The sequence below is a fragment of the Perognathus longimembris genome, chromosome 10, assembly GCF_023159225.1.
Source record: "Perognathus longimembris pacificus isolate PPM17 chromosome 10, ASM2315922v1, whole genome shotgun sequence".
Classification (NCBI taxonomy): Eukaryota; Metazoa; Chordata; class Mammalia; order Rodentia; family Heteromyidae; genus Perognathus; species Perognathus longimembris.
In genome coordinates, this window is record NC_063170.1 from 261,471 (window position 1) to 275,876 (window position 14,406).

Consider the following 14,406-nt stretch of genomic DNA (forward strand, 5'->3'; position numbering starts at 1 on the left):
TCTTACAATCATATTTTTCAAGGAATTTTATTATTTCCCCCCTAGTACTGGAGATAGAACCTATGGTTTCATACAAACTCCTCAGACCTTACTTTTTTTTTTAATTCTTTTTGTGCCAGTCCTAGGTTTTTTTTTTGTTTTTTTTTGGCCAGTCCTGGGCCTTGGACTCAAGGCCTGAGCACCATCCCTGGCTTCTTCCCACTCAAGGCTAGCACTCTGCCACCCGAGCCACAGCACCCCTTCTGGCCGTTTTCCATATATGTGGTGCTGGGGAATTGAACCAAGAGCTTCATGTGTAGGAAGCAAGCACTCTTGCCACTAGGCCATATTCCCAGCCCCAGTCCTAGGTTTTGAACACAGGGCCTCGGTGCTATTGCTGAGTGTTTCTGCTCAAGGCTAGTGCTGTACCACTTGAGCCACAGCCTACTTCTGACTTTTTGATGGTTAAGAGTTAATAGTCATCACAAGAAATGTACACACTGCCCTACTATGTAACTGTACCCTTTTTGCACAACTCCTTGTCAAAAAATTTTTGTTTAATTAATAAATAAATTACAAAAAAAAAAGAGTTAATAGTCATAGACTTTCCTGCCTGGGCTGGCTTTGAACTGTGATCCTCAGCTCTCAGCTTCCTCAGTTGCTAGGACTATAGGTGTGAGCCACCAGCACTCAGCTCACACCTGACCAAATGAAGACAGTAAACTTTTAAAATAAAGACACCTTTAGAGACAATAAACTTTCTTCTTCCTTTTAATCCCATAGGGTGGAAGGTCTGTACCTGTGCTCCACATATAGCACGTGCTTTCGAGAGCTCAGAGGAGGGGGGCCAGGGCAGGTGAATTCACTGTTGTCCTCAATTCTCTCCAAGATGCGATCAATATCTTCCAGTCCATTTTCCTAAAAATCCAGAACAATCTGTTAATAACCCCTCCCCCACTTTTTTTTTTTTTTTTGCCAGTCCTGGAGCTTGAATTCAGGGCCTGAGCACTGTCCCTGGCTTCTTTTTGCTCAAGGTTAGCACTTTACCACTTGAGCCACAGCGCCATTTCTGGCCTTTTCTATATATGTGGTGCTGAGGAATTGAATCCAGGGCTTCATGTATACAAGGCAAGCACTCTACCAGTAGGTCATATTCCCAACCCTTAATAACCCCTTTGACCTTTTATTTTCTTTTGTATGATGAAGTTTCCACTTTTAAAAAATAACATGTAGGGCTGGGAATGTGGCTTAGTGGTAGAGTGCTTGCTTGCCTTGCATACATGAAGCCCTGGGTTCAATTCCTCAGTACCACATAAACAGAAAAAGTTGCAAGTGGCGCCATGGCTAAAGTGGTAGAGTGCTAACCTTGAACAAAAAGAAGCCTAGGCCCTGAGTTCAAGCCCCAGGACGGGCAAAAAAAAAATTCTTAAGTCCTATCATCTAGTCATTTTGATTAAGATAAACAGCAGCTCAAGCAAGCACACTAGTATTTGCTGTTCTAACTATTAATCAGAAAAGAAAGCGCCAAGTCACAAGTAACTACTAACTCCTTTTTATTTTTGGGGGGGTGTCATGGGGCTTGAACTCTGGGCCTGGACACTGTCCCTGAGCTCTTCCACTCAAGGTTAATGCTCTACCACTTGAGCCACAATGCCACTTCTGTTTTTGTTTTTTTTTTCTGGTGCTTAATTCGAGAGAAGTCTCATGGACTTTCCTGCCCAAGCTAGCTTTTGAACAGCCTTGAACAGCAATCCTCAGATCTCAGCCTCCTGAGTAGCTAGGATTATAGGTGTGAGCCACCAGTGCATGGCTTAATCTTTTTTGTTTTTGGTGAGAATGTTGAAAAGGGTGACACTGATTGTATTCATAATAGCTTTGTTAAATGGCAATTCCTTAACTAAAAGGTTGTTTGTTTGTTTGTTTGATCCAGTCAGGAGAACAGAGAAGCCACCACTTAAAAGGAGGAATTTGGAGTCTTAGCAGAAGGGGGACACCAGTTACAAAGCCCTACCACCTTTAATACAACTGACACACGACTCATATGGCCAAAAACCACACAATGTAGCTGGGCACCGGTGGCTCATGCCTGTAATCCTAGCTACTTCATAAGGCTGAGATCTGAGTATCGCAGTTCAAAGCCAGCCAGGCAAGAAAGTCTATGAGACTAGTGTCTCCAATTAATCACTGAAAAAGCCAGAAGTGCTGTCGTAGCTGAAGTGGTAAAGTGGTAGGCACCCTTGAGCAAAAGGAGCTTAGGCACAGTGTCCAGACTTAGAATACAAGAGTCTCTAAAAATTATCTGTCTCAGCTGGCTCCAAATTGCAACATTTGGGGCTGGGAATATGGCTGGTGGAAAAAGTGCTCACCTTGTATACATGAAGCCCTGGGTTCAATTCCTCAGTACCACATATATAGAAAAAAGCCGGAAGTGGCGCTGTGGCTCTAGTGGTAGAGCGCTAGCCTTGGGAAAAATAGAGGTCAGAGACAGTGCCCAGGCCAAAAGAGTTTAAGCCCCAGGATTGGAGGGGGAGGGGGAGAGAGAAAAGATGACAAGGGGGAGGGGGAGGGGGAGGGAGAAAAGACGACAGCCCACAGACTTTTCTGTCCAGATTGGCTCTGAATCTTGATCTCAGATCTCAGCCTGGCAAGTAGCTAGAATTAAAGGTGTGAACTATAGGTACTGGCAAAACACAGTTTTTAATGTCTGTTCAAACATGGAATCAAGAGCAGGCTGTAACCATCAAGAGGAAAAGGCAGGGCTGGGAATGTGGCTTAGTGGTAGAGTACTTGCCTAGCATGCATGAAGCCCTGGGTTCAACTCAATACCATATTAAAAAAAAAAAAGTCCAGGGCTGGGAATGTGGCCTAGTGGCAAGAATGCCTCATATACATGAAGCCATGGGTTCAATTCCCCAGCACCACATATATAGAAAACGGCCAGAAGTGGTGCTATGGCTCAAGTGGCAGAGTACTAGCCTTGAGCAAAAAGAAGCCAGGGACAGTGCTCAGGCCTTGAGTCCAAGCCCAGGCCAAAAAAAAAAAAAAAGGTAGCAAAACAAGTACATTTTACTTTTCCCTTTTTGTCGGTCCTGGAGCTCGAACCCTGGGCTTGGGTGCTGTCCCTGAGCTCCTTTTTGCTCAAGGCTACTTACTACTCTACCACTTGAACCACAGCTACATCCAGCCTTTTCTGATTAATTGGAGGTAAGAGTCTCATTGACTTTCCTGCCCCAGCTGGCTTTGAACTATGATCCTCCGATGTCAGCCTCCAGAGTAGCTAGGATTACAAGCATGAGCCACTGGCACCTGGCTCATTTCCTTTTCTTTGCCTGACCCTTTGCTTCTTTATTGCCACTGAGAAGGAACCAAACTATCAAATAAAAACAAATGTTTTCTAGCACCAGCTTGAGGGATCCAGCAAGAAGAGAAAAGAAAAGGCTTAAGTGGACTAACTAAACCAGATCTGATACATACCGAGGATCCTCCTGGGCAATTTTTCTTGTTTTTCTGCTTCTTTTTCTTCTTTCGGAGTTTGCCACTTGCATTAGACTAATAAAAGGAGACATTTCAATCCATCAAAAGGGAAGTAAAAATCTTAAATCATGAGAAGCAGTCACCATGCCCCCTTCCTTAGCTAGCAAGAACCTTCAACTTACTTTTATGCCTCCTATGGTCCTCCCCAACCACACTGTGGTAACCTCTCTTTGGCTCCATCCCTCTGCACCTGCTTCAGAATTCCCCATGATCTGACAGTCAAGATGGCTCAGTAGGGTTCATACCTTTCCTACAGCTTTCACTCTACTTTGCCAACCACTCCTCCCACACTTCAACAACCCTGAAGACAGGGCCTCACAGGGACCCTTGCCTTGGAGCTCCCCCACACCTGCTCCTGGACAACTTCTTCCCTGAGACCCCAGGCCTCACTTGCTGGAACAAACACTCCTCCCACAAGGACACAACTGGATTTAAGAATTTCAGTGGACATCTCATGAAGGGTCTCATGAGAATTTCCAGCAACCAGTAATAAACATAAGTGAACTAAGAAAAGTGAGCTGCCAAGAAACTGACAGCCTAAGTACAAGGTTGGTACCTTCGAGCCCTCCCTTCAGTGTACTCTGAGCTTCTCATTACCACACGCCCTATCACCTGTTCTGGGGTTGCAGCCTTGGCCTGGTGTCCGTTGCTCTTGCTCTTTGTCTCTGGGTTTCCATGCTGAGCCTGCCCTTTGTCTCCTGCCAGTGCACAGTCAGACCTCTCCTCAGTCACTCCAGAGTCATCCTCAAGATCCTCAATGTTTATCTGGAAAACAGACAGGAAGAAAATAGGCTGTCAGTACAGTTAGGGTGCACATGGTGATGCTGAGACAGTCAAAAAAGGAGAGGAGGGGGCTGGGAATATAGCCTAGTGGCAAGAGTGCTTGCCTCCTGCACATGAAGCTCTCAGTTCGATTCCCCAGCACCACATATATATGGAAAATAGCTAGAAGGGGCGCTGTGGCTCAGGTGGCAGAGGGCTAGCCTTGGGCAGGAAGAAGCCAGGGACGGTGCTCAGGCCCTGAGTCCAAGGCCCAGGACTGACCAAAAAAAAAAAAAAGGAGAGGAGGACTCAGAGGGGTCAGGGCAAGGTGGTGGGAGGGAGGACTATCTCACCCTATGCAGTAGCAACACAATTCCAGCCAAACAACTTTAGGCTCAGTCAGGAAATCTGTGTGGTGTATGACATTGGTCTTAAAAGACAACATCAACAAAAAGCCCTCAAATTACCATTTATTTCCAATTAGTGAGAATCAGCCAAATACAAACTTTCAAAAACAAAGCTGGGGAGTGCAGTTCTCTCTTCTGACTTTCTGCTTAATTTAAGCCTCAGCTCAGACAGCAGAACTGCAGCAGAAGAGCTGAAGGGAAAGAGTATACCTATAAACATACCTATAAACATTTTCTGGTAATAAAAGTAACAGTGGGACTGGGAAGGTGGCTTAGTGGACGAGTGCTTGCCTAGCATGCATGAAGCCTGGGTTTGATTCCTCAGTACCACATAAATAGAAAAGGCTAGAAGTAGCACTGTGGCTCAAGTGGTAGAGTGCTAGCCTTGGTCAAAAGAAGCTCAGAGAGGGCTGGGAATGTGGCTTAGCAGTAGAGTGTTTGCCTAGCATGCATGAAGCCCTGGGTTCGATTCCTTAGCACTACATAAACAGAAAAAGCCAGGAATGGCACTGTGGCTCAAAAGGTAGGAATACTAACCTTGAACAAAAAGAAGCCAGCAACAGTGCTCAGGCCCTGAGTTCAAGCCCCAGGACAGGCAAAAAAAAAAAAAAAAGAAAATGTAACAGTGGTGCTGAGCATGGATGGCTCACACCAGTAATCCTGGCTACTCCTAGCTGAGACCTGGAGGATCACAGCTCTGTTCCTTTGCAAGATATCATCTTCAAAAATACTAGTAATGGCTGGGCTGGAGGTGTGGCTCCAGTGACAGAGTGCCAATGCAGCAAGAACAAAGCCCTAAGTACAGACTCCAGTACAGCCAAAGTAAATAAATTTAAAAACAGTGGTTCTTCACTTCTACAGGGGAAGGAGTGGTTCTAAGAAACCTATTACAGATACCAAAACCTGAGGATTTTATACATATAAAACAGTGTACTAGGGCTGGGGATATAGCCTAGTGGCAAGAGTGCCTGCCTCGGATACACGAGGCCCTAGGTTCGATTCCCCAGCACCACATATACAGAAAACGGCCAGAAGCGGCGCTGTGGCTCAAGTGGTAGAGTGCTAGCCTTGAGCGGGAAGAAGCCAGGGACAGTGCTCAGGCCCTGAGTCCAAGGCCCAGGACTGGCCAAAAAAAAATAACCAGTGTACTATTTGCACACAATCCACACAATCCTCAGTCCTGTAGTTTTTGTATGTGTATGTGCTAATGCTGGAGCTTGAACTCAAACCACTTGCTTGCCTTTTTCAATAAAAGCTGGTACTCTACTACTTGAGCCACACTTTTAGTTGTTTTTTTTTTTTTTGCCAGTCCTGGGGCATGGACTCGGGGACTGAGCACTGTCCCTGGCTTCTTCCCGCTCAAGGCTAGTACTCTACCTCTTGAACCACAGCTCCACTTCCTGCTTTTTTCTATATATGTGGTGCTGAGGAATTGAACCCAGGGCTTAATGTATATGAGGCGAGCACTTTACCAGTAGGCCATATTCCCAGCCCCCACTTTTAGGTTTTTGCTGATGAATTGGAAATGAGTCTCCTGGACTTTTCTTCTGGGCTGTATTCAAACCTTGGTCCTCAGATCTCAGTCTTCTAAAATAGGTAGAATTATAGACAGGAACCATTGGGGTGCCCAGCATGGTGGTTTGTTTTGTGTATATACAGTGCTAAGGATTGAACCCAGAGCCTGTGCTTGGTAGGGACAAGTTGCACCACGAAGCCACACTCCCCTGACTTAGGCCTCGTTCTTTTTTTGTCAGTTGTGGGTCTTGAGCTCCCAGGGAGCTGTCCCTGATCTCTTTTGCTCAAGGATAGCACTCTACTACTTTGAGCCATAGTACCACTTCTCGTTTTCTAGTGGAGATAAGAGTCTCATAGATTTTCCTGCCTGGGCTGGCTCTGAACCCAGATCCTCAGATCTCAGCCTCCTGAGTAGCCATTAATGCCCGGCCCTATTTCTCAGTTATAGTGGTTACTCTAGGGTTTACAATAAGCTTTTCTGGTTTAGCAGTTTATACTCAACCATCACTTCACATAGAATATAACATGGCAACAAGGAATTTCTTATTTTTTTCTTCTTCATTACTTCTATTAGAATGCCCAAAATATACTCCCCCCGCCCCAAGTCCTGGGGCTTGGACTCAGGGCCTGAGCACTGTCCCTGGCTTCTTTTTGCTAAAACCTAGCACTCTACCTCTTGAGCCACAGTGCCACTTCCAGATTTTTCTGTTTATGTGGTGCTGAGGAATCAAACCCAGGGCTTCATGCATTCTAGGCAAGCACTCTACTGCTAAGCCACATTCTCAACCCTATTATTTTTTAATTTAAACAAAATTAATCTTTTTTTTCCCCTTAAGATAAGGTATTATAGTGGGCTGGGAATATGGCCTAGTGGCAAGAGTGCTTGCCTCAAATACCTGAAGCCATGGGTTTGATTACCCAGCACCACATATATAGAAAATGGCCAGAAGTGGCGCTGTGGCTCAAGAGGTAGAGTGATAGCCTCGAGCAAAAGAAAAAAAAAAAAGAAAAAAAAAAAAGAAGCCAGGGGCAGTGCTCAGGTCCTGAGTCAAAGGTCCAGGACTGGCAAAAAAAAAAAAAAAAAAAGGTAAGGTATTATAGCCAGAGACTGTGGCTTATGTCTATAATCCTAGCTACTCAGGGGGTTGAGATCTGAGGATTATGATTCAAAGCCAGCCTGGGCAGGAAAGTCAATGAGACCAGAAAATGGATAGTGGTGCTGTTGCTCAAGAGGTAGAGTGCTAGCCTTGGGTTTAAGCTCCACAACTAACAACAACAATGATAAGGTGTTACAATGTAGCCTAAGCTGACCTTGAATTTAAGCCTCCTGCTTCAGCCTCCCACATGCTAGGATTACAGGATTTCTTTTTTCTTCTTTTTCAAAAAGAAATTTATGGGGCTGGGAATATGGCCTAGTGACAAGAGTGCTTGCCTCGTATACATGAAGCCCTGGGTTCCATTCCCCAGCACCACATATACAGAAAACGGCCAGAAGTGGCGCTGTGGCTCAAGTAGCAGAGTGCTAGCCTTGAGCAAAAAGAAGCCAGGGACAGTGCTCAGGCCCTGAGTCCAAGCCCCAGGACTGGCAAAAAAAAAAAAGTAATTTATGGTGAAAAAGGAAGAGAGACAGAGGGAATGAGACTGATAGGGTACATTGTTTGCATATACAGAAATGTCACAAAGTAATTCTACTTGTGCAATTAATGTATGATAGTAAAAACCTTAATTAAAAAAATTTAAGCCAAGCACTGTAGCTCACACCTGTAATCCTAGCTACTCAGGAGGCTGAGATCTGAGGATTGCAGTTCAAAGCCAGCACAGGGAGAAAAGTCTAGGAGGATCCAAGTCCAGACTAGCCTGAGCTTAAAGTAAGACCCTATCTTGAAATGACCAGCCCAAGGAGAGAAAAGTAGGGCTCAAATGATACAGTGCTTACCTAGAAGTGAGAGGCCCTGAATTCAAACAGAAATACTGAAGTAGCTCGTGCACAAGAATATGTGACCCCAACTTAAGGCATTATATGATTCTGCTTCTGTCCCTACCCATTTGTTCAGACCAGAGGACTGGGTGTTCGTCCGAAGGCATAACCCCAAATCCTTAGAACCACGGTGGAAGGGACCCTAGACGGCATCGCCACTTGGGTTCATTGCTTCCACGCCAGGCCAGGTGACCCCTTTGCTCTGGATGAAGACTACCGTGGTGGAACATGGGAGGTCTCTAAGCACCCAACTCAGCCGCTTCGCCTTCACCTCAAGAAAAGAAAGTTAGACTGAATATTGTTATAATTTTCTTTTTGCCTTCTTTCCTTGCTACCCTGGCTAGTGTTGATGTTATTTTGGCAGCTCACTCCAAAGTGAGGTGACCCCCTTATTTTAGGTAGTTTTGGGCTTACTCAGGTATACGGGTATAGCCACCCAACCCTTAGAGCACAGCTGAGAAGTTGATGTATTATTTTGTTGCTTACATTTGGATACTTAACACTATACAGCTAATGGTAAGTCTGTATAGCTGAAAGTTAATTTTCAGTTTGCAGTAATCCTGCAGTCCCTTGGTAAAGTAGACTAAGGTTATAGGTTCCTGGCTAGGTAAAGTCAACGCCCCTGAGTCAGCCTGAAGAAATTACAGAAGATGGACGATCCTCACCCATCAGCCCCCCTTTAAAACCGAGGGACCAGAGTTATTTTCAGATACTACTTTGGGCCCTACTGGCCCATGCCTTACCTCTATATCATCCCCTAGACATGCAAGCCATTGAAATGGGCAGAATGGAGCTATGATTGGCTCCCAAGGTACCAAAAAGAAAAAGGGGGAAATGAAGTGCCAGACTTTGAAGTCAGGTCCCACTTTACCACGTGAACCCCACTTTACCACGTGAACCTGAGATAAGCAGGCCCTGTGAGCAGACCCAGGACAAGCCCATTAGGGCCCAGTTGGTCTAGAACTCTAACCGCTGGGAATGCTTAACTCTGACCACCCCTAGAATGCCTTGGACCCTGAGCCAATCAGATTTGTACCTGTGTCCTAATCTTGTTTGCTTGAACACCTGATTGTTGTAACTTTGTTTTTTGCCTTTATAAGCCCTGTGTAATCATAGCTCGTGTAATCATAGCTATGTGTAATCATAGCTCGGGGCTGCTGTGTCGGTGGGTAGGACAAGGCCCGGGCGGCCCCGCTTGAATAAAGTCTTGCCTTGCTATTGCATTTCGAAATGTCTGTGTCTCGGTGGTCTTCTTGGTGGTGGTCTTGCGACTTGGCACAATACCACCACAAAATAAATAAATAGGGGCGGGGAATGTGGCTTACTGGTAGAGTGCTTGCCTAGCATACACAAAGCCCTGGGTTGGTTTCCTCAGCACCATATACACAGAAAAGCTGGAAGAGCTGAGCAAAAAAGAAGCCAGGGACAGTGCTCAGGCCCTGAGTTTAAGCCCCAGGAGTGGGAAAAAAAAAAAAAAAGATTAACAAGGTCTGAGGAGTTTGTGTGAAACCCTTTGGTTTCAAGGTCACACAGTATCTACTTGGCTGGGTGTTGACCATGTGCCCAGAATGTGCTAACATCTACATCCATGAATTAATTTTACCCCCATTACAACCTCATGAAATAAACAATAACAGCCCCAAAGCTTAAGTTAAATACCATGTCCAACCAAGTTCTCTCACCTACAGAGTGAAAGTCAGGATTCAAACCTATGTTACTTTTTATTTGGTGCCAGTCCTGGGGCTTGAACTCAGGGCCTGGTGCTGTCTCTAAGCTTTTGCGCTCAAGGCTAGCAGCTCTACCACTTGAACCATAGCTCTACTTTCAGGGGTTTTTTTTGTTTTGTTTTGTTTTGTTTTTTTAAGAAAAGAGTCTCATACACTTTCCTGTCCAGGCTGGCTTCAAACCATGATTCTGAGATCTCAACCTCCAGAGTAGCTACAGAGTAGTAGTACAGGCATGAACCACCAACACCCAGCAAACAAACCTATGTTACTTTGACAGCTGCTTGCCAGAACACTGCTCTAGGTGATGGGGATATATGGGTAAGTAACAGGAAGATTATATTCTAGCAATGGGAGATAAACAATTCAAAAATAAAGAGAACAAACAAGTAACTTGTAAAGTATGTTTGGTGGTAACTGCTAGGAACGGGGAAAACTGGAATAAAAGGAATGTGAACAGTGGGTGACCACAATTTTAATTAGACAATAAGAAGGGTAACATTTAAAGAAAGTTCGTGGAAAGTAAGGGAGTGGGGTTTGTGTTCATATCTGAACAAAGGGAGTTTGTTTGGCAAAGGGAGGTCAGGAAGCTTGAGCAGAGCAAACCAGATTATAAAGAAAAAGATGGGATAACTGTCAGGACAGACTGGACAAGTGTGATGCCACTGAAGATTGTTGAGAAATTATGTCAACACAGGCTGTGATCGGCACAAGTTCAAAACACAAAAAAAAAAGAAAAGAAAGAAAAAGAAAATTATCTTAATGGCATATGTGTAGTATTATGCTTGGTTATCCTCAAGTCAACTTTCAGGAGAAACCCTTCTGGAAAGCTTTTTTTTTTTTGGCCAGTCCCGGGGTTTGGACTCAGTGCCTGAGCACTGTCCCTGGCTTCTTTTTGCTCAAGGCTAGCACTCTGCCACTTGAGCCGCTAATAGCGCCACTTCTGGCCGTTTTCTATATATGTGGTGCCGGGGAATCGAACCCAGGGCTTCACGTATACGAGTCAAGCACTCTTGCCACTAGGCCATATTCCCAGCCCTTGGATCTTGTGTTTTCTTGTTTTTGGCCAGTCATGGGGCTTGGACTCAGGGCCTGAGCACTGTCCCTGGCTTCTTTTTGCTCAAGGCTAGCACTCTGCCACTTGAGCCGCTAATAGCGCCACTTCTGGCCGTTTTCTATATATGTGGTGCCGGGGAATCGAACCCAGGGCTTCACGTATACGAGTCAAGCACTCTTGCCACTAGGCCATATTCCCAGCCCTTGGATCTTGTGTTTTCTTGTTTTTGGCCAGTCATGGGGCTTGGACTCAGGGCCTGAGGACTGTCCCTGGCTTCTTTTTGCTCTGCTACTTGAGCCACAGCGCCACTTCTGGCCGTTTTCTGTTGATGTGGTGCTGAGGAATCGAACCCAGGGCTTCACGTATAGGAGGCGAGCACTCTACCACTAGGTCATATTCCCGGCCCCAGGCTTCATGTTCATACACTACATAGATGGAGGCTAGTGCTAAGGAAAAACATCATGGGACTGAAGGTGTTTCCTATTTACTGTGTTATTTTGTTACAGGCACTGCAGATGAGATGTTCTAAGATGGGGGGTAGGGGAGAATGTTGAGAGATAAAATGTTTGTAAAGGTCCTGAAAGTGTTTTGCTTATACGATGCTTAACCCTGGAATCAAGACGTCTCCCCAAAATGAAGCCCTGCCCACCCACTGCCCAAACCCAATTTAATTTCACCCCTCCATGGTCCGACCCCGCCTCTCCACACCACCCCGCTCACCCTCAGCCCCGCCCCAGATTCTACGGCCCCTGCCCCTCCTTGGCAGTCCTCTGGGCATAGGCTCACACCTTAACCCCCAGTTTCCAGCGAGGCTCAGACCCACCACTAAGCTCCTTAGCTCTCCCCCCCTCCCCAGCCACGGCGCCGGGCCTCAGACGGCACCACTCGCCCCGGGATACCAAGCCCCCCCTGCGCGCGCCAAGGGGCCACACGGCCGGCCCCTCCCCACTCTAAACCCAACGCCCAGGCCGCGGAGCCCCGCCCCCGCCCCAGGCGCGCCCCGAGCAAGCCTGGCCCCGCCCCCTGCTGCAGCAGTTCCTTCGCCCCCGCCCGTCGCATGATGTCATGACCCCGCCCTCCGCGCAGCAGCCCCAACTCGGCTCGACGCCCACACCGTACCATGACGTCATGCCCCGCCCCGCTGGCCCCCTCCCCCACGCCGCCCAGCTTCTCACCAGCTCGAACCGGTTGTTGACTTGAACGCCTTCCTTTTCCGTGCCCGCGGGGCGTCCTTCACCCAGTCCCCGTTTTGATCCTCCTTCTTCCGCGTCATCGTCATCGCGAAGTACAAAGTGCAGGGCGTCGGGTCCAAGGGGCTCTTGACCACGCTGTTCCCCCCTCAGTCTCCGGAGGGCCCGGCGCGACATAAGGCCCTACGGCTTGCCGTCTGGAAACAGAGCAAAGGAGACCGGCCGGCGCGCCTGCGCACTTAGGGCGCTCTGAGTGAGGCTGGCGTGTCGCGTCTGCGCGCTGCGGTTCTCCGGAACTTCCGGTCCGCTCCCCGTGGCGTCAAAAAAGCCCTGGGAGTCGCCAGACGTGATCTCGCGACAGCTGAGGGCTGCTGAGCTTCTGGGATCTAGCTGCGTGCTGTGTGTTGTTGACTCTGGCATTTCGGGGTGTGCAGTGTAGAGATGACACTCTGTACAGGGTTCCTGGCCCCCACTGTTGGTCTTGCCAGTGTGACCTCGATGGTGCCTCTCTCAGCCTGCCTCTAGGATGCGAAGGACATCTCTCACTTTAATAGAAATAAGCAATCTAAACCTAGAAGCTTCACAAAACTACACATAACCATACTTCTCTCTGGAGATAAGCCAAACCGAGTCTTAAAAGTAGGTCCTGGCCGGTGGCTCATGCCTGTAATCCTAGCTACTCAGAAGGCCAAGATCTGAGGATTGTGGTTCACAGCTAACCAGGGCAGGAAAGTAGGGTGAGACTTTTTTTTTTTTTTTTTTTTTTTTTTTTTGCCAGTCCTTGGCCTTGGACTCAGGGCCTGAGCACCGTCCCTGGCTTCTTCCCGCTCAAGGCTAGCACTCTGCCACCTGAGCCACAGCGCCCCTTCTGGCCGTTTTCCATATATGTGGTGCTGGGGAATCGAACCGAGAGCTTCATGTGTAGGCTGCAAGCACTCTTGCCACTAGGCCATATTCCCAGCCCATCGGTGAGACTCTTATCTCCAATTAATCATGGAAAAAGCTGGAAGGGGAGCTGTGGCTCAAGTGGTGGAGCTCAAGGCTTGAGCATAAAAAGCAGCTCAGGAACAGCACCCAGGGCCAGAATTCAAGCCCCAGTATTAGAAAGAAAAAAAAAGTAGCTCCTAGTTTCTTGCTCTGCATTCCTACTAATGCAACAGAAGGTGCTTCTGTACATTTAGGTATGGGAATCAGCGGTCTGTGGCTGAGGGTTCTGTCCCTACTGGGCATCATCTATGTATCCATCACTCCACCTCCATGAGGCATAGCACTCCATCCCATGCCTGTTTGGGACTAAGCTTTCTGTGTCATCCTTGGTCAGGTAGTGTGACTAATTTATGAAAGCCTATTGCCTAGCCTGTGTATGGAAATGGGAGGTCTCAATCCTGAACTGCTTCACTGCCTTGAGAAGTGGTGAAGACTGAAGCCCAACATCAGGCCCAACCCTGAACAGGTCTTCTCTAAACAATCAGCAGGAGTTGCTCCCTGATCTCCTAAGGCCTGATCTGATCCTCAAGATATAGTCTGTTTGCCAAGATTTCAAGTAGATGAGGTTCTATGGGTTGATGCTCACCTTTCTATACCCATGGTTGGGGAGAGGAAAAGAGGCTACAAAAAGTGACTCCAAAGGTTGCAAGAACACAGAAACACCTATAGTTCCCCCTGGACTTTGCCTTAGAGTTCACCTGCCTAAAGTTGCCTGAATGGCCTCAGGAAGCCTGTGTGGGGCTGCATGGCATGGAGGAATTGCTTTGCTCAGATATTCCCAGATATCCTTTTGTTGTATTCATATAGGCTTTTCAAATGTTCTGTGTAGAACAGAACCCAGGACCCTGTGGTTAGAATGTGAAACAGATGTTTTTGGTTTTTTTTTTTTCTGTACCTGTTCACTTAAGGTTTATAAAATGTATCTTGCTATGTACTGTGTATCTTGTATTGTAAAATGTATCTTGTATTGTACTATGGGACATACATAGTGCAATCTTAGTTTTGTTTAAAACTATACTTTACACATATAGACACCCAGAGAGGGAACTAACAAAACATAGTAATGGTATTTAGCATCCACAAAATCAGAATTTCCAGTTGGGGTTACATATTCATTATATCAAATGGTTTCCTGTATCTTCTAATTATTCTATAACTAACTTGTAGCATAATAGGGGAAAAAAGCTATTTTAAAAGCCACAGGAAAAAAATGTTATTTGAAAAAATACTTCATATAGTTTCCAAGGAGACTTTTAAGCCCAAACATTTACAT

The 14,406-nt window shown here is 46.6% G+C and overlaps 1 protein-coding gene across 2 annotated transcripts in view; it reads right to left on the bottom strand.

Annotated features, from left to right (window-relative positions):
- The window catches only part of Tcf25 (transcription factor 25), a 37,036-nt gene extending 24,625 nt beyond the window's left edge, over window positions 1–12,411 (bottom strand). For both annotated transcript variants that reach the window (XM_048354899.1, XM_048354900.1), the window contains exons 1-4: window positions 12,132–12,411; window positions 4,126–4,278; window positions 3,454–3,528; window positions 779–897 (exon numbers count right to left, since the gene is read on the bottom strand). In XM_048354899.1, coding sequence (XP_048210856.1) covers window positions 779–897; window positions 3,454–3,528; window positions 4,126–4,278; window positions 12,132–12,323 — 539 coding nt within the window. In that variant the 5' untranslated portion in view covers window positions 12,324–12,411. The remainder of the gene's footprint in view (window positions 1–778; window positions 898–3,453; window positions 3,529–4,125; window positions 4,279–12,131) is intronic.
- Window positions 12,412–14,406: the final 1,995 nt, after the last annotated feature.